The following is a 20,000-nucleotide window of genomic DNA, read 5'->3' as shown; positions in this document are numbered from 1 at the left end:
ATATCACTTCACTTAAAGATTATAGCCCACACAAACAATTAGGTTCAAGTTTTCAGTACTATTAAGTAGAATTTACTACATAACAACAATTTTTCCAGTTAATCTAGTTTTGAATGCTACTCGCGATTATTCGGTAAAAAACACTTCGAATAACGGGTATGCAGTGCAAAAACAAGCATGGTGACTTTTTATTGTATTTTTTCAATGTCCTGTGCATGAATATCAATTTTGCCAAGTTTGACGGAAATCTGGATAGTACGTCATTTTCAAGGGAATTACCTTAAGCTTTCCACTTCATTTGAGCCATATACGTGTAAATGAGAGCGAGACTCAACAGATTTTACTCTGTCTAACGCCAGAAAGTTTTACTCGTCAACTGGGGGTGTCCTACGGCGTTTGAGGAGTCAGTGGGTTAAGCAGTCAAAAACTACATCCCCTCCATTAAATAGTCCAGATGATTACGAGCATCACCTCTACCTTTTGTCTACACCCTCACTTCAAATACATACAGTTCATTTAGTTAAAAAATTCATGTATAATAAACAATTAAAATTAATAAGAGCTTACAATAAAAACAAATGTAGAACATTAAAAGGATTCTCTATTCTCAATACATTATGATAACTTAAAAAAAAAAAAAAACAGGAACTGCATGGTGGCGACTTTGATTGCATATTGGTGGTGAATTCGCTGGTGGCGAGTCTTCTTGGTGGCGGGCGAGATGACTGGATACCGTCTTAAACTGGCCATCGTTTAAAGCTTGCATTGATTAAGTTGTTGCAAGGTAATTTGTTCCAATAGGGAAGATATCGTGGACGTCATTAATGTGCCAACCAGAGCCTCACTGGTTGTCGAAACAAAGGGTATCTTGTTCCTGTGGTTGACACATTTCAATAACAAAAGCAAATTGCAAGATATCTTCCCTATATTTAGAAGTAATATATACACAAACAGAGAGAAACATTTGCATGCTTGTTTCATTTTGAATGAGGTCGTAAGAACATCATGGAGTGGGCCTCCCTTGAGGTATGCGGGACAGGAGTGGAATGCATCTAACAAGTAACAAAATAAGGAAGATACGTACAGCGAGTCCGCAGAGTTTCCCTCGATCTCCATGCTCGATGGTGTTATGTTATGCTATGCAACCGCTCGTCGTATTAGACAGCTGTGCAGCCGTGTCTTCAAAAAGGACAAGAATTCTCGATGACGTTCGAGCCTGCGTTCAAGGCAAGGGATTTCTTTGCACTCTTGATTGCGGAAATTGTCCGAGTAATCTACAGAAATAATTTTGCAGCATCAGTGATTTTTCTACTATAAATATAGGGCTTCAACAGAGAAAGTTGGCTCAACGGAACGGAATCGGCCTTCGTCTCTTCTAGTCTTGCAATCCCGGCCCAGTAAAGGAACAGTCAGATAGGCGGTCTACGAACGTTTGCAACCATGGCTTTTTCGAATCTCCAAGCTATGTTCAAGTTAGCGCAAAGACCAGTTCATGCAATAAGCAGTAGAAGAGGGGAAGTGTTCGAGGTAAAAGCAGATGCAAGCAATACCTTGCTGTTTGTGAAAGACTGCACAGATTGCCATGCGACCTTACTCGAGAAAGCCGCCAAGCTTCTTGTTGAGGATTGCAGTAACTTGGTTCTGGACGTGAAAAGTACTCTCTTATCAGGGTTACTTGAATTCGTGTCATGTCAAAAAGTTGTGTTGAATTTACTAGAAGGCGGTCAGGTAAGCTGGGTAAGCTAGATGAGAAAAGATTAAACAAATTTACTATTTTTTTATTATTTTTCTTCATAATAATTTACAGTTTGGGGCCCAGTTCTCGACCACAAAAAACGTAAACTTGTATTTCTTACCTTGGAATACCCGTAAGGACTTGAAATTTCACAGACAACTAGCTTCAGCATTCAGTTTACACATGTAAAGCTATCGACTGCTCAACGCTATTTTCTCCCCGAATAATAACGAAAATGGAGGCTTCGTTCGTGCCAGTTATCGACCTGCGGGCCAAGTTCTCGGCCACAAAGGAGTGCGCTTGATTCCTCAGAATAAACAACGCTTTATTATCATTTTTTGTTGTTAAGTTACTAAAGCCCTGGCCAAACTATCGAACAAAGTTGGATCCCACATGCAACGTTGTTGGATGTAAATGTTGAGGTAGTGGCAAAAAACTATTCAACATTGCTTGACGAATTCAAGTTCAAGTTGGTGCAAAATTTGAACATTTGGCGTAGCTTTAGCTTCTGGAGTAGCTTGGACTTGTTAGAGGACGGAAAGGACGTATTCACACAAGGTAAAACCAATGAATGGTTAAGAGAACGTGTAGAAAAGGGTATGTTCTTTGCAAGATACATCCGCGCTTAGGGAGGGGGACATTAGGATTTTCGGTTTTGCGGTTTCGGCTATTTTTTAGATCGGGTTTTCAGTTTTTGTGCCAAAAGACTTCCGTTTTTCGGTTTCGGTGGTCATTGCGGTTTGCAGATTTTTCGTTTTTTAGCATTTGGTTTTCGGTTTTTGTAGAAAATATGAGCGGTTTTTCGGTTTTGTAATCCGATGCCCTTTTTAGGTTTTCCTATTTTGTCCTACTTGGGTTCCGGTTTATCTTAGCTTTGAGCGGCAATTGATCTCGAATAGAGTGTTATTTTAATTTTTTTAATTTTTTTATTTATTTAATCTTTATTTAACCACGGTACAATTCATCAGCAATATAAAAACCATATGTACAATTAAAAATTTAAAACCAACTATAGATAAAACTATGTAAACTACTTTAACTATCTTACTCAATATCATACAATAAAAGCTGCTTTCCATGAATGTCGTGTTTAGAATAATGGCTTAGGTAACCTCTTTAATCAGTCATTTGAATTGACTGAGGGACGCTGCTTTCCTTAGTTCTAATGGCAAACTGTTCCACAAAACTGCGCCACTGTAGCTAAAAGCTGTTTTCTGTAGTAGTTTGTGCGTGCTTGCGGAACATTTACCTTATTCACAGTAATAACCAGAATCACGATGGACAAATTTCGAACAGGTGCTAGTCCCTGTAGGGACTTAAATACCATCGTTGCTATTTCAATTTGCCTTTAAGAGGCTAGGGATTTCCATCTCAAGAGTTCAAATAAATTGTTGACATCAGCATCATAGTTAGAGTAGGTCAAGAAACTGGCTGCTCTGTTTTGTAGTTTTCGCAGTTTCTCCTGCAAAGTTACTCCACAGTTTCCCCAAACAATATTGCAGTAGTTGAAATGAGGTTGTACTAGGGCCTGATAAATACACAACTGTAGAATGTAAGGTCCCATAGGGGACAAGATGTCTGTTTTCATTCACGTGATCAGTAACCTTGTTTTTCCTCCGAAACCAAAGAAAACGTTTGAGTGATAATAGAGCTCAATTCCCGGAGACGTCGCATGAAAACACTCTATAGCTGCGAAACGCCTAAGTTATTGAGAGGAATGCGCGACAAACTAAATGTCACCGTAGGGCATCATGCGTGTCGAATGATGCCCGAGTTGGTGCGGAGTGGGTGAAGATGAAGGACCCCATGAAGATCTGAACAAGCATGAAATGAGTGAGGAAGCTAGTGACTCTGATGAAGGCCAGCATGAAAGTAGTGACAAAGTCGGTGCAAATGACAACAATTCCCAAGGCCAGCAAGATGAATTAGGGACATCAACGAATTTTCTCTTTGGTGCAACGTCGCGATATGGAAGGGCAGTGCTGGGGGAGGGGGTCCCATATAAAAAGGGGAGGGATTTTCGTCATCTCGCTTGAAGGTGTAAATTTCGGATTTTGGTCTCACTTAGGGTGTTTTGGGCAAAATGCAATCATATGTAGCTATGAAGGTCTCCTTTAGGGTTGCGCACGAAGAAAGGTAAAAGGGTATATTTACACTTTTATATTTCTTCTCGCAGGTGAAAGCATTCGATGATAATGTCTTTGCCATCATGAAAAGTCGCTGTATTTTTTATTTCTCTGTGTTATAATGTGGTCTCTTTTTTTTTTCTAGGGGTCAAAAAAAGCCTAGGCCTTTCCCAGATTCAGATTGGTCTCCTTTAGGGGTTTAATGTAAAATTTCAGATGAGCATCCCTCCCCTTTTTATATGGGAGTCCCCCGGGGGGGCGTTGAGCTTCAATATTCGACTGCTGTATTAAGTAAGTATCTGTTTATTACCACATTTAACCTTTGAGCAAGTTCCTGCTGCCATGTAAAACAAGGAACAAGTTGTACCAGTTAGCTTCCTCAGTGCAATCGCATGTTTTAGACCAAGATTAAACATTCCATTCAAATCTCCAAACTGTCCTGTCTTAGTTGTCAAATAGAAATGTTCAATTAGAGATTTTCGATTGAAGTTTCCGAAGATATAGCTTTTTGCAATTGCAAAATTGCAGTTCTAGAGAGGACTTGTGTGCAAATTCTCCTAAGTTAACTTGGCTCCATTACCAGCTGCTTTACGGAAAAGTGAGCCCACAAAGTCCGGGCTCGAGAGAGCGGCAGAAATAAAGCCTATGATTTCAGCAGATACTAAAAGATATGAAGGCCTTAGACAAGTCCATGACATCCACAGATACTTTGATTAAATAAAGTGTTAGTGTAGTTTGCTCTGTACGTATGCCCCACTTGTCACCATTGTATCGGTTTTCTGACGGTTTTGTATGCGGTTTTCGGTTTTGGCCGAATTTTTTTGCGGTTTTGGATGATTTTCTCTTCAGTTTTGTGGTTTCTAATACATCCCAATGTCCCCCTCCTTAGGAGATGATGATCGGATCAATTTGCAGGAATTTTAAACGCTACTGAACCAGACATCTCCAAACAGCGATAATGATCAGTTAAGACATGGCCTTGCTTCCTATTCACTGATCAAGGTTTCTGGCTATTCATCAACAACCACGATGTCCTCTTGGTCCTTGTCCGTCATCTCTGTTCCAAATGATGCTTGAAAATAAGATAGCGATTTGTGTTTGGCTAGCAGAGCGAATGTGACTCGATTCAGGACACAACTTTGTTGGAAGAGCGGCAAAACACTGCAACATTGCTGCGTCAAACAGAATTGTTGGTTGTAATGTTTGACCAAAAGCAAACTCTATCCAACATTTGATTGAACAAAAAATGTTGGACGAACATCTTCCAACATGGGTGGCCAAACTGTCGAACAATGTTGGATTGAGCAAAGTTGGAGCCTTCAATCCAACTTTGTTTAATAGTTTGGCCAGGGCTTAAGGGTTGTGTTTGATATTTCGACCACAAATTATCCTTAAAAAGCTTTGCTTCATGTTAGAAAAGGAAGTTTTTTGCACACCTAGTTTTTCTCTTATTGACTTGAGTGCTGTCAAGCTAGGCTAAAAGAGTTGGGTATTGCAAAACGGGGTTAAGTCAGAACTCATAGTTTATTTCATATCTACTGTTAGAACATGCCACCCCACTACAGCTTTATTTTTACAACTGAATTGACACAAAAAATCCATACAAAACTATGAGCACTTTTAAGTGTTGGCAGCGAGCAGGGTGGTCGAGAATAGGCAAATACGCAAGAGTACTATGGAAGTATTGAGGAGTGAATTAAGGTCAAAGAGTGAAACAGGCCAGCAAAAGTTGATATTTAACAGATAGCTTTATCACTCTATGTTCTTTATGCCAAGAATTGGCTCATTTGGGCCTTTTATATGGATAAAATGTAATTTGAGTCGCCATAAACAAACACATTTTCGGGGAAACCAAATTCACCTATCTTTGCATCACCTCGACATGCTCACAGTATATAGTAGCTGTAAAGTCAAAACTTGGCAGGACGAAAGGCAAGGAATCAAGCTACCTTTGGAAACAATTGTTTTTTATTCTGATTCATTTGTGGTGCAAAAAATAAACAAAACAAAAAGTGGCCAAGAACTGGGCCCCATACTGTGCAGCAGTTAAAACATCTGTATGCTATATACAGTTAAGTAGCATCATGAGGTGCTGCCGCAGTGTAACCCTTGGGCTATAAAGTGAATAAAAGCTGAACTAATTACAAAGATAAGACCTAGTAAACTTAAAAAAAATGTCTTTCTCAAGTAAAAAGACCCTATTAGCGACTGAGACTTCTCGAGTGCTCGCGTTGCGACTTTAAACGTGCGAGCAATATTGAGAGTTCCTTAGAGGCACGTCTTTTGCATCTCCTTTAGCACATCTTTTGCTCTATTGCTCATCAGCTTCTGTAGAGTAGCATCTACATCCTTGGACTATTCCCCCAAAACGTCTATGATGATATTGTACTGGGCGATATCATATCTTGGGTACCTCTGCTTCATCTCACATCTAAGTGGCGCATACTTTATGGTACAATACAATACATACTTAATTGACCGCTCCCCATAGGGGCTTTTCAGGGCCAATGAAACACAATCAACAAAACTACAGAACACAACAACTACAACTGTTAAGAATCCCAATTGGCCGGAGGCAAACCAGTTGGCTATTTACAAGTGCAGCTGGGAAGTTGAACCTGGGACTACCAGGAACAAATTCAACGAGTGATTAGAACGGGTCTTGAACCTGGGATATCCGGATCTCAAGGCAAGCGCCCTAACCACTGGGCCACACTGCATCCACAATGGTCTTCTCTGACGTCTTCTTGTCACGGTTGCTCACCCAGGGGCAGGTCATCTCCAGCACTATGGCTTACTTGTGTTGGTTGTTGACAATCCTGGCGTCTCTGTTTGCCCTCAGTTCTTGAAACTCTCCATTGATCGGAACATCCCAGTATGCCTGTACTCCGCTGTTTCATAGACAGGCTGCGGTTTGATGCGTGAATACCAAGGAGGCACAGTGTCTACAATGCCCAAATCAAAGAGGATCTCAAAGAATAGGACCTTTAAGACTGCATCATGTCTTACCACGTAGTTTGTTTGTGCAAGCACAGAGCAAGCGGATAAGATGTGAGCCATGCTCTCTGGTGCTGTACTGCATAACCTACACGTTGGGTCACTGCTCCGACTCGCGCGTGTCTTGTGGATGGTGTGCAATCAAGTGGGTATGTTCATATCATTTGAACCTACCGTAAAGACTCTTAAGGTTTGGGCCAAAAATCGCAGGTACGGCTTACCGGTATACGCAAGACCATTGCTTTCCGAGGGAGTAAACTGGCTTTTAGGGGTCACAAATTGAACTGAAAACCTCCAGAAACCTGTTGTTGATCACTGCTTTTGGTAGAAGTGGTGGCTCCTAAAGGAGCCAATTGTTTGCATCTTCAGTTTCTAAACCCTAATCTTTCTTGCCAGTAGTTCTTTCAAGCAAATGGCCGACTGTTTCATTGCCCTTCACTACTTTCACTGTGTGTTTGTCCAGGTGGTTGTTAAACTTTTTTTTAGCAAAAAGTTTTTCTCTGATCGATGCATCCATGATGTCCATGCACAGCTGATGCAAAAGCGAGCGTTTCCATGTCCACACTTCCCTCATTAAACAACTGCGTGGTTACCAAGCAAACGTTTTGCATTGTTCTCCCGCATTTTTCGTGCAAGTTCTACCGTTTTCATTTCAACTGTGGGCTTTAACAATGAAGACAACTGTTGTCAGTCACAGGGAATAGAAAAATTGATTTAAAAGGTAGGCAAATACACAACATTAGATTTCTTCAAGTTTATTGTTAACATCTGCAAACAAACTACCAACTTTTTTTACAAGAGTGCTTTTTTGGAGTTCTTATTTTTTTCAAAATTATGCTTGAAAGTTGGGGGTGCAGCTTATACACGAGTGTGGCTTATACACGAGTCTACAGTACCCGCCACTGTATATGTTGGGCATGTGAGCTACTCGCTTAGCCACCAATAGTATCGCTCAGTGCTTAGCTCCTTGTCACCTCCTCTTGCTGTTAACAACTTCCCTTGTTAACAGCCCCTTTCAGTCCTAGTTCTCACTTTTTCTTCTGGCGACTTTTACGCTTTTTCCAGTTATAACCGCTCCTTCTTCTGTGACGCAGGCTGGATCAGGGTATTGGAGCTTTAGTTGCAGGCCATACTCCTCGGCGTACTTCGCCGCTTCCTTTGTCAGTGACTGGTGTTCCACGCTCTCTGCATGCTTTTTGAAATCACACACCATCTTCATCACCGGGTCTCTATTCTGGAACAACTTGACTGCTGCTTTAACTTTAGTTTCTTTATACTCTCTCTCGATCGAGCGCAAGATCCTCTCTCCCTTATCTCGTTGCAGGCACAATAGTGATGTTAAACCACAGGGGTGCCTGCCTCCGTTTTCTACAACGATCTTGCGGGCCTCTCTGTCTATTTCCTTTAGCTCTGTTATTGGCCAATGCTGATTCCACATAAAGTAACTCATCGCTGGCATTGCAAACTGATTAGATGCAATCAAACGATGGTAGTCCGAGAGGGGACTCGATCGGATCAAGGACATCCTACGGAGATACTCCTTAGCAGAGCACTTCAGCGCTAGCTTCTCTTCTTGCTTCGAATACTTGAGCACGCCCAAGAACTTGTATTGCTGACCTTCCTCCAAACTTCAAACTTCAACCTTCACTCCTACTGCTCTCCTTATGTGGGTGACAGCACATTTCTTAGGGTTCTATTGCAACCCAACATTCGCTGTAGCAGCCTTCAGCGACTTCATCAGACATGTGAGTTTCGATTCCGATGCGGCAATGATCTTTAGGTCGTCTACGTAGAGAAGATCCGTGACCTTTGTGTCGATAGGCTTAGAAAGTCTATACCTGTCTGACAGACCGTGAAAAGCCTGGGGCATAGGGCATCGCCCTGGGTAGACCCTTTCTAAACATGGTCTCAAAATCCTTTCTCCCCTTTTTTGTGGTGACCATTATTCTGGTATTCCAGCTTCTCGACAAATTTCGGACAGTTCTACACACCCAGTCGGGAAACCTGTGCAACAGCATCATCTCCTCTATCCTACCATGATCTATGGAGTCATAGGCCTTCTTAATGCCAATTTACCCCTGCAAAGGTTGCGCTTCCTCATGTGACAGTCTAACGTGACCGCTCGGACTGTCAACAAATTATCAACCATCCTGCTGCATCCAGCACGTTCACACCTTTGCGCTCCCACCATCAACTCATAATTATACAAATGCTTGTCAATTGGAGCAAGTAGGCATGATGATTATTATTATTATTATTATTATTATTATTATTATTATTACTATTATTATAATTATTATTATTATATAATTGAATTTTCGTTCTATGCTTTTTATCAACTTTGTATTTGGATCTGTAAACTGACCCAGTCTTAGGGGCATCAAAGTTGATTTTTTCCAACTCAAGGACTGCAAGAGATGCTTTTCAAGTAGCTTAACGAGTCATCTCCATTGTTGTCCTTCTTATTTTTTTCCAGATTCCAACGATAATGGCAGATAGTACCATGGATTTGACCATAAATGTCTTACAACATTCTCAATTTGGTTCGCTTTACCTTCATCAGTCAAGCAACATTGAAGTCAACAAACTTGGTGAAAAACCTGTCAAACATTCAGTTGCATTCCCAAAAGACGTACCCTTACACTTCCAGTTTGTAGCACACTGGGAGAAGGATGGAGAAGAAGAGAGACTTGTTTGTGAGAAAGTTGTGAGAGAAGGTGTATTCCCAACCACAGAACGGAAGCTGAAAGAGGACCAGGAAAGAACTGCAAGGGACTTGGAGAAATTGGCAACAGCTCTAGTCGACAGCATTAAGATCACACCCAAAGGCCTGCATAAAGGAAAACCTGCAGGGAAAAGCGATTCATCAGGTACATGTACTCACTGAGAGAAAAGCCGAACAATAGTTAATTGAATGAAGAAATCAACAGGATTCATGGATTGAAGGGTGAATAAATGAGTAACAATGAGGGGAGGGGCTTTGGGGAATGGAACTGAGATACACTGTAATTTCAACTTGGGAACAGGGGAACAATGAAAAAATATCTCAGGGAACAAGGGAACATAAACAAATTTAGGGATCAAAAAGCAGGGAACAAGGCAGTAGTTTGAAAGTAATTTCAGGAACAAGGGAGCACAGGAAAATTTTTAAAGACAATAAGGGCTCCCTCTGGGAGGGCCTCGATAATGCGTAAATCATTGAATGTATGAATGTTTGAATGAAACGAACAATGAGTGATTAAGAAAGTGGGTATTGCGGCGAATTATTTTTTCTCATTCGGTGTGTTATTTTTCTGCAAAATCAGTCGATCAATCCTTGCAGATTGTTCAAAGTACTATGAGGCAATGAACTGTGTTTCCATCCGAACCTACATGCACATGTGACTGACATATTATTTTGGCAGTGTACACCTTGGGCCGTTCAGATGATTAGTACTTTTTATTTCGTCTTAATCACAAGATAACAATGTGCGTTCCTGATATCAATAATTACAGTGTATTTATCTGTGTAAAATAAGTGAAAGTAGAATGAAAAAGACTCAAATGAGAGTGCATAATTATTTAGTAAAATAGAAAGCACATCTTTGTTAAAAGAACAGTTAAATGTTTGTATGTAAAGATTAAAACTGGAAAATCCTACTGACCTTTATTTAATTTTAAATACAATGGAGAGGTGGAAAAATTTTAAAACGACTGGAAAATAAGGGTAACAGTTGCAGCTGTAGTTAAAAATCATAGCTATTAAGAAGACTGAAAAATGTTGAAAAATTTCGTATAAGGAATCGAAAAGACTAAAATGTTCACAAGGTTTACAATCATGTGACTAGCTGAATCATCAAGCAATCAATGCAACTGATGAAGATGTTGTGATAAGGTCAAATTATTTTGTATGAGGATGGTAAGCTATGACGAAAGTATATGAAAGCAACACATAATCATTTGAAATGCAGAGAGAATCAAGTCTATATCTTTCCTCTGTGGGCTCAATATGAACTCACATAATGACCATGACCTCCCAGATGGCATGACAGCTCAACTGATAGAGCACTACTCCTATTCAATCCTGATGTCAATGGGTTAACAACCTCTGCTTCTACTCAAGTCCCTTGTGGTGCAGGGATGGTGCTGTGGTTCAGTTCTGGCGCAGTGGTGAGAGCACTCACCTCTCACCAATGTGGCTCGGGTTCAATTCCCAGCCTCGGCGTCATATGTGGGTTGAATTTGTTGGTTCTCTACTCTGCACAGAGACGTTTTTCTCCGAGTACTCTGGTTTTCCCCTCACTTCAAAAACCAACATTTGACTTGCGTTCATTGTTAATTACAGTTGAGAGTGTCCCCAGTTAGCGCTCCAGCGCTAGAACGACTAGATATTTAAATGAAGTTCCTTTCCTTTTCCTCTTTGAAATATTATAGAGACTACTCACTCATGATCAGTGATTACAAATAAAATAATTTTTTTTTAATTGTTGGAGTATTAGTTTGGGAGAGAGCATGACCTCACTTCCTTTTTTGGCAAACCAACATGGCCACTGTGATTTTATTTCCATACTCGCATTCTATTCAAAAGATTGGCAACTCATTTCCATGACAGCCGCAGAAAGTTCAATGCTTGCTGAGCACCGTAAATAAAAGTATGCTTAGTATCTTGTACAATATCGTCCGTGGTTCTGCAGTTAGGTTAACCATTTTTTGTTTGTTTGTTTGTTTGTTGATGTTTTTCGGCAGGTCACTATGTTGAACAAAAAGACAAGGGGACACCCCACGATGATTACAAACCAACCCCAATCACCGGAATGGGTCATCACAACATTGAACGAGAAGACGAAAAAACAGAGTTCTTCGACACTGAGATTGAATTGGAGAAAAAGATTGACGTTTTGGCATCATGGTTGAAAGAGAGCAAGCACTGCATTATTTTCACAGGTGCTGGGATAAGCACAAGCACAGGCATCCCAGATTTCCGTAGTGGAGTGAACACTGTACTAAAGACAGGACCTGGTGTTTGGGAATTACGAGCAAAAGGTTTACCTCGCAAACCAGCAGCATCTTTCCTTCCAGACATGTTGAGGGCAATTCCTTCACCTGCTCATATGGCAATAGTGAAGTTGCACGAGGTGGGGCTGGTGAAATTTACGGTGAGTCAAAATGTCGATGGTCTCCATTTACGCAGTGGCATCCCTGGACATGAGCTTGCTGAGCTTCATGGGAATACCAATCTTGAGAAGTGCACAACATGTGAAGCGAAGTATTTGCGAGACTTCAATGTCCGGACTGCCAAGTGGGTTCACGATCACCGGACTGGGAGGTTTTGTGATGATCCCAAGTGCCACGGCCAATTGGTGGACTCCATCATAAACTTTGGTGAGAGCCTTCCTAGTTTTGAACTGGAAGAGTCCTATAGACAAGCAGAGAAGTCTGATTTGATCATTGTGCTTGGTTCCAGTCTCCGTGTTAACCCCGCAGCAGACATTCCAGCTGTTGCAGTTCGTTACAAACAGAAGTTGGTAATCTGTAATCTGCAAAAGACACCTCTAAGTCCATATTGTTCTCTTGAAATACACAGTCAGATAGATGCTGTAATGAAAAGTCTCCTGCAAAAGCTAAGCCTCGAGATTCCACCCTTCAGAGTACAACGTCGTTTTTCTATTGAGATAAGTCAAGACAAAATCTTAATTCAAGGCCTTGATCTCCAATCCAACACACCATATTCACTCTTTAAGCATGTATCAGTGCGTATATCTCAGAAACTCGAAGGGTCAAAGCAATTCACGGCTGAGGAAATATTATCAAAGGAACCACTTGAATTGCCTTTTAAGAGCATCCGGTGTATGTGTGATGACAGTCCATTGATTTTAGACATAGAGTTGGGTTTTCAAGGTCATTACGGTGAACCAAATCTGTCATTCAGTGACAAATTTACTTGTCCGGGACAGTCAATATTCTCTGCTGATTACGAGTTTTCTACAGGAGAGTGGTCACTTCGGAAAAACTGACAGACATTTGGCAGAGAAAAGGAAACTGAAATGCTGCGTGCAATAGTATTATCAGCATTATGCATAAACTTCGGATATAAAAGCCAAGGGAATTGAAGAATATGGACCCACAACATATTCAAAACATCAAACATCAGATGAAAACTTTTTGGAGAAATGCACCTGTACTCTCGTGAACATTGAGAGCGACTCAGATGCTCTGGTTTTGTCGGGTAAGTTGTTCCACAGTTTCTTGGGCAAAGAAAAAAAGAGAAGGAATTTACCATGTAGGATTACGTTGGCCTGGGAAGTACCAGTTTTACGTCGCCTCAAAGGCTGCAACCGCTGCTACTTGGAATGGAATTTTCTTGAATATAATTCGGTACTTGATTGTGGATGCTTTCATAGGAGAAGAGCTTGTTGGGTGCGCCGTTGGTCCAACTTAAGCTAATAAGGCTAAGTACACTGCAGGACACTAAGTGTACATTTTACCACATTTTTTTAATTGGCTCCTCTGTCTGACGTTTTTGTGGTGAGCGCAATACGGAGAAACTAGAAGCGCCAAATAAGAGAATACGTACCTGTCCTCTTATGATGGTCTTCTCACTATAGTCAAACTCTAAGTACATCTTTATGTAACTAGACCCTCCGTGAGGGTACACTGGGTTGCCTGTGGTACGTGCACCGTGCCAGACGATTTTTTTCAAGTCGGGGGGTCATTAAGAAGTCATACCAGAAGAGGCCCTTTGGCTCACAGGTCCTCACACGTTCGTACGACGAAACAGATCTGTCCTTGCGTAATATGTAGCTCTAAAAGTGCACGATATTGTTTTGGTATTGTCTATCATTGTAGTGCCATGGTAGAAGTCTTGGGTAAATAGTCTGAGAAGACATGTGGTTACTAGCAAAGTACTGAACCCAGAAAGATTGAAGAAAATAAATGGGAAGTGAGAAACATTGGCTTCAGGGCTGACATGTTGATAAACTTCTTTTCACCACAAGTTTAAGCGTGCCCTGTGAGCATCTGACAGCTTTCAGGAGCTCATCCCAAGGAAGATTGGCTTTTACAACAGTGAGCGTGTTGAATCTCCCAAGGGAGGTGTTCTATAAATAAATCTACTCGGGAAAGGGTTGACTCCGAGGCCAAGTATGGGAGATAGAGGCTCCTCTTAATGAGCTCCTGCAGCTTTGTAATACCGAAGTTCACTGAAGTTAGGCCCTGTTCCGCGGGGTTAGTGTTTGGATGAGAGACCACAACAATATACCTCTCATAAACAGAAGCATCGGACCGAAAATACTATTAAAGCTAACAATTGCGAACTCACCAAGGTACAGATTTTGTTAGCTTGCTTTATGCAAAAACAAATATTGATGCAAAAGTAAATTGATACACAGTTTTTAGAAAGAGCAGAAGGAAGTTTCCAGGACGGTCGCTCGAGAATAACATATTTACGACATGAAAACAACATTAATTTTGAACCGTGAATATAGAATATAAACAGTTACGATCAGCGACAAACATTTTGGGAGATTTTTGCTACGTTCAATTTTGTTATTGTACGTTTTGGCTGCACAAATAAATCGCAAAATCGAAAGTGACATCGCCGGAATTCAGCGGGCGCCGTGATTAAGTTACCGCGGCATGTTTACTTGCCAAACAGTGAAGCATCTGTGTCAAATGATGGCAAGATACCGGGTTTTCGTAAGTTTCTTTTTCTGTCAAGTGTTATAAAGTTTGACAATGAAATGAGCGAAGTCAAAACAAAGATCACAATCGCCGAACTCTTGTTTATGCAAAGTCAAAATTTACTTTCCAAGACGCGTTCGACGTTATTTATCACCAAGGTAATTTCATCATTTTGGAAATAGCAGCTACTTTATTATTCATCTGCGTCCCAATTTTTCACTGATTTTGGGGCTCATTTTGTTGAAACTCAAGCACGCTTCCAACAGGCCTGTGAACCCTTCCTGCTTACAGAGCAATACTAAAAAACATCTCCCATATCACATTTCAACCTTAAGCTCGGAAATTCAATACACAACATGATATTATAATTCACAAAGGCAGAAAATACCACAATCCTTTTCCAGTAAAAATTTAATGAAACAAACAACATATTACTGGGTTGCCGTATACGGCAATCCCAGTTGGAAAATGGGTAGAATTTCTCCGTTTTATTTTTTTCCGTGTCGGTAAAAGTCTTGCCTGTCACTCCCCCGGTAAGTGGTGTCTTTGTGCATAGAGCCTTCTGCGCGTATTTTCTTGGGATCGAGAGGGTAGTGGAAATGCGTACATTTCTCTGGTGGACACAGTAGAATCATTAACTTAACCTGTAATGGCGTCGAAAGTCATGTAACGCGAATGGCGTTTTAGTGGATCTTTGAACAAAATATACCCTTATGAAGCTCAAAAATGGCAAATCAATTGGATACTGAACAAGACAGGCGGCAACATCGACAACAATCTGTCGCCCGTCGAGCCGTCTTTTACCAAGTGTGCATGTAGAACATTGAAGATTCGCAGGGCAGCGATAATAGTGAATTCAAAGACTAGACAAGGTGGATTGAATGGAATTTCAAGCGTTAAAATCGCTGAAAAGGTGAGATTATTGTCGAAGCGATGCCGCAATTGCGTGTCTTCACCACATGTTCCTTTGATCTCACATTGTTGTGTTTTCCGTCAAAATATTCGCTTGTTTTCGCTTTCTATCCAACATATCTACCTTTATTACATGTCTAGTAAATAGTTTTATCCTCTGGGATGAATTTTCCGTCGAAAAATCGGTTATTTGGGCGGTCAGTGTAAAACGCAGACTGCAGACTGCAGACCGGGGGTAAAATGCAGACTGAGGGTAAAATAAATATTAATAATAAAAAAAGGAGTCATAAGGATAAAATAAAGATTGTTTGAAAGACAATCCTGTTTTACATCTGTCAACAACTCACATAATTATGACTGCAGGTCGCTGCACCTTTTGGGGATGCGATCGTACGCGTTGAAATCATCTGTGCTTTGTTTTTGCCCGTCCAGATGCAATCCACTGTTCCAAATTATGTCTCACCCCGCTCCATCGCGGGAAATCGATCGAAAACCCAACAATTATTACTCTGAATACCTGAATAATCTCGGTTGTCTTTTTTCGGTGCAACGAAATGCACAAAGAATTTCATGTATTACGAGCAATTAGGACGCGGGGATTTCATTGGTTAAGCTATGCGTGATAACCCCTAGGGAGAGGTTATAATTGAAAATTACACCTTCCAGATGCAAAACAAACGAGCTTGTGAACTAAAGGATAAACATAACGTACACGAAAGCGAATGAAAGGATCCTAATAAGAAATTTATTAACCGATATTTATTAATTTTATTTATTTATTAACCAATATTCCCCAGTACGGCTCGGCTCGGTTAGTAAGTAGTTTATTACATGGTTTTTTAATTACCTTTTGCTTTGTTTTTGGAAGCCCGTAATCGGCCCGTGGGCCAGTCACAATTTGCCTGGAACGCTGCACGTACCACAGGCAACCCAGTGTACCCTCACGGAGGGTCTAGTTTGCTCTTAGAGGCGAAAACCCCTTCCTATTTCATTGCTCGCGTGAAGGCAAGAAACTCAATCGTGTCAAATTACCATGTACTTCAGGTAAATACAGCTCACTTTGATTTCGGCTCGACGGCCGATAGATTGTTGTCGAAGTCCATTACTCGTCGCTTTTAAGATTCCTCCGCCGTATATCCAATTGGCTTGCCATTATTGAGCTTCATAAGGGTATATTTTGTTCAAAGATCAACTAAAACGCCATTCGCGTTACACGACTTTCGACGCCATTGCCGGTTAAGTTAATCGTTCTACTCTTTCCACCAGAGAAATCTACGCATTTCCTAAAACACTCTCGATCCTAAGAAAATACGCGCAGAAGGCTCTATGCACAAAGACACCACTTAGCAGGGGAGTGACAGGGAAGACTTTTACCGACACGGAAAAAAAAGAAAAGAAAAGAAAACAAACTAAACGCAGACCCCAACTGGGTTTGCCATACTGGCAACCCAGTAATAAGTGCGTTCAAAATTTCCTCGTATTACTTACTGTACATTTATAAAGGTCTGTATGAAAAATGAGTTTTTCACTCCGGTCTTCTTCTTATGACCTTCGCAGAAATAATATTCTGTGCCTCAGTAAACCTAGAACAATCCGTTATGGTCTTGATTCTTTTTCGTAGTTATCAGCTAATTATATAAGTTGTGGAATGCGCTACCTGATTTTATCCGTACCAATGAGTGTACAGGTTCTAAAAAGAGAATCCGGGGCCGCATTTTTGTATACCCCCTTTTCTTTTTCTTTAAATATTGTATTTTTTAGTTATGTATCCGTATATATTATATATTGTAGCTTCAAATGTAATGTCTCGAAGATAGCACTTGTAGCTACTCTACTTGTAGCTTAACGTAAGAACCGCGTCTAGTCGTCTCGTAGATGACACAGATAGATCATTCCGTCGTTTATTGCCCCCAGAGGCCAAAACCCGAGGAGCAACCATAGAAGTTCCCGCTAAGGCTGGTTTACACGTACGACGCAAGCATAAGTACAAGCAACATACGCAGACGCAGTAGCGTTTTGATAATTGGTACCTTTCATTAGAACAAAAGACACCAATTAACAACAAGCTAATGCGGTCAGTGTAAAACGCAGACTGCAGACCAGGGGTAAAATACAGACTGAGGTTATAACGTAACTGTTGAAAAAGTGCAAACCCCCTTAGAAATGCTAACCTTAGGCCTACTTAGGCCTAAAACAACATTTGGCTTGTCTGTTAGCCTTTCTAATGGGTTTGGGCTTTTTCAACAGTTACATTAAAACCTCAGTCTGCATTTTACCCCCAGTCTGCAATCTGCGTTTTACGCTGACCGCAAGCTAATGCGCCTTCGTATGCTGGTAAAAGCAATAAAACGCAAACAGCGGTTACAAACATTTGCTTGAACTGCACAACTTTTATAAACTTAACGTTTCGTGTGTTACAACATACATCATCAGAAGTGATTATTATTCAGTTACAGATAAATACAACTGTACGGACTGGGAACTAACGAAATTGGTTGACATAAAACGACAAGAAATATGCTAATAATTGAGATAAAGGTTCTCGCCGCCAACGTTTTCATTTAAGACTGCCTTTAGATCACGGATAAGCAGACCCTTTAATTTTACAATACATGTATGATCGACCAGTTGCTAATATTTCAAAATGATCCCACTTAATTCTATGGTTGGTTAAGAAAATATGATCAACAATTGCAGATTCGTGACAATTTGTAGTTAGGGCTTTAAAATGTTCTGTTTTTCTGTCACGCAATCGGCGTTTCGTTTTCCCTACATAGAAATCAGTGCAATCCCAGAAGTTTGCTCTGTACATTACTTTTGAGCTGAAGGAAGGAGCTAGTTTATTTTTGTAAGGGAAAAAGAGACTGGATTCTTTGGGTGTTCTGAAAAACTATTTTGAGGTTGAAAATACCATAGAATTTGTTTATGCAAGACCTCAGCTGTTTTGTGAGGTGTTTGCTGTGATGATCTAAGAAAGGTAGAACGATAAGAACTTTTTTCTTACCTGTTTGTACAGGATCTTTTGGCTTATTTTGATGTTTCTCAATGACAGCATTCATATATTTAACAGTTCCCATAGGGTAGCCATTAAGTAACCAAATTCCCTTGAGGTCATGGAAGGTAAACTGTAACAATCGGAGTGACGAACAAATTCTAATGCAGCGATAAGCCAAAGGGCAGCATCATCATCTTGTCCTTTTCGCTCTGAGGGAAATAGGACCTTACGTTCCCTCTCTCCAAGCTTCTCGGTCTTTCGCACAACTACCGGCTTCTGCCCAACCTTTGAACCCAAGTTCATCTCGTTCTCTCTCTACAGTTCTTCGCCATGTCTTCTTCGACCTACCTCTCCTACGTCTTCCTCCTGGGGTTCATGTTAAGGCTATCCTCGTTTTCTCATTTACACTTTTCCTCAGCAAATGCCCAATCAGTTTCCAGCGTCTACGCTTTATCTGCTGAGTGATCACTTCCATATTCGACTTGAACCTTATCTCTTCATTCGCCACTTTCATAGGCCAGTAAATCTTCAGAATTCGTCGTAGGCACTTGTGGAGGAAAACATTAAGCTTGGTCTCGTCGCTTTTAATCATTCGCCAAGTTTCGCAACCATAGAGAAGGACAGCCAGTACACTAGATCTAAAAATCCTCAACTTGGTTTTATGCTGAGTTGACTGTTCCTCCAGATGTTCTATAAGTTGCAGAAGACTGCTTGTGCTTTTCCCAGCCTGGCACTTATATCCTCACCTGCACCACCGGTTGATGTGACTGTAGCACCAAGATATACGAACTTCTGTACCTCTTCAATATCTCTCCCTTCTAGTTGGATCTTTATTCCAGGATTAACATTCCATTTCATTAACACTGTTTTACCTAAGTTAATCTTCAGCCCGGTCTTCTTCCAATTTATGCTAAGATTTTCAACCTTTGTTTGCATGTTCACTATCCTACTTGCCACAAGAGCCACATCATCAGCAAAATGTAAATCCTGTAGCTTGTTCGCGAATTGCCATCTTGTCCCAGTTCGCCTTCCTTCAATAGTCCTTCTCATAACCCAATCAATCACTAGAAGAAAGAGAAATCCAGACATGCGACAGCCTTGTTTCACCCCTGTCCTTACATCAATACAGTCGTAACTACCAGAACCGTCCACAACAGCACATTTGCTCTGTTCATACATTGCCTTTACCATTGTAATCAATTTTGATGGAATACCGTACTCTCCCATTATTCCCCATAAAATATCTCAATCAATGCTATCAAAAGCCTTCTCGAAATCCACAACACAACATACAGGTTGGCATTCCACTCGATTACTTCGTCAATGATGTTTCTCAGAATGAATATCTGTTCGATTGTCCCCCTTCCTCTCCTAAACCCTGCCTGCTCTTGTCTAAGCCTGGTGTCAACAGTGTCCCTAATTCTTGTGATAATCACTTTGCCTAATACCACAGGCCGCCAAAGGGAAGACTAGGTTTATTTTGTATTTATGCGGAGTAAAAAAGTGCCATTTGGGGTAAAGACCGGTGAATGTCTTCTTTCGATAAATTCAAGGAAAGGTTTGTAACCGATGTTTG

General features: G+C 40.8%; 2 protein-coding genes across 2 annotated transcripts in view; one reads left to right on the top strand and one right to left on the bottom strand.

The window, feature by feature from the left end:
- The window catches only part of LOC138019495 (NEDD8-activating enzyme E1 catalytic subunit-like), a 29,090-nt gene extending 27,881 nt beyond the window's left edge, over nucleotides 1-1,209 (bottom strand). Inside the window, exon 1 of the mRNA XM_068866304.1 lies at nucleotides 1,085-1,209. Coding sequence (XP_068722405.1) covers nucleotides 1,085-1,116 — 32 coding nt within the window. The 5' untranslated portion in view covers nucleotides 1,117-1,209. The remainder of the gene's footprint in view (nucleotides 1-1,084) is intronic.
- A 231-nt stretch (nucleotides 1,210-1,440) lies between these two features.
- Nucleotides 1,441-14,602, top strand: LOC138019494 (uncharacterized). Its single transcript, XM_068866303.1, has 3 exons — nucleotides 1,441-1,728; nucleotides 9,335-9,728; nucleotides 11,584-14,602. The coding sequence occupies exons 1-3, from the start codon at nucleotides 1,441-1,443 to the stop codon at nucleotides 12,849-12,851; spliced, it is 1,950 nt and encodes a 649-aa protein (XP_068722404.1). The 3' UTR covers nucleotides 12,852-14,602.
- Nucleotides 14,603-20,000: the final 5,398 nt, after the last annotated feature.

Source organism: Montipora capricornis, chromosome 10, assembly GCF_036669925.1.
Source record: "Montipora capricornis isolate CH-2021 chromosome 10, ASM3666992v2, whole genome shotgun sequence".
In the NCBI taxonomy this organism is placed as follows: domain Eukaryota; kingdom Metazoa; phylum Cnidaria; class Anthozoa; order Scleractinia; family Acroporidae; genus Montipora; species Montipora capricornis.
This window is presented reverse-complemented; position numbering and strand designations above follow the sequence as displayed.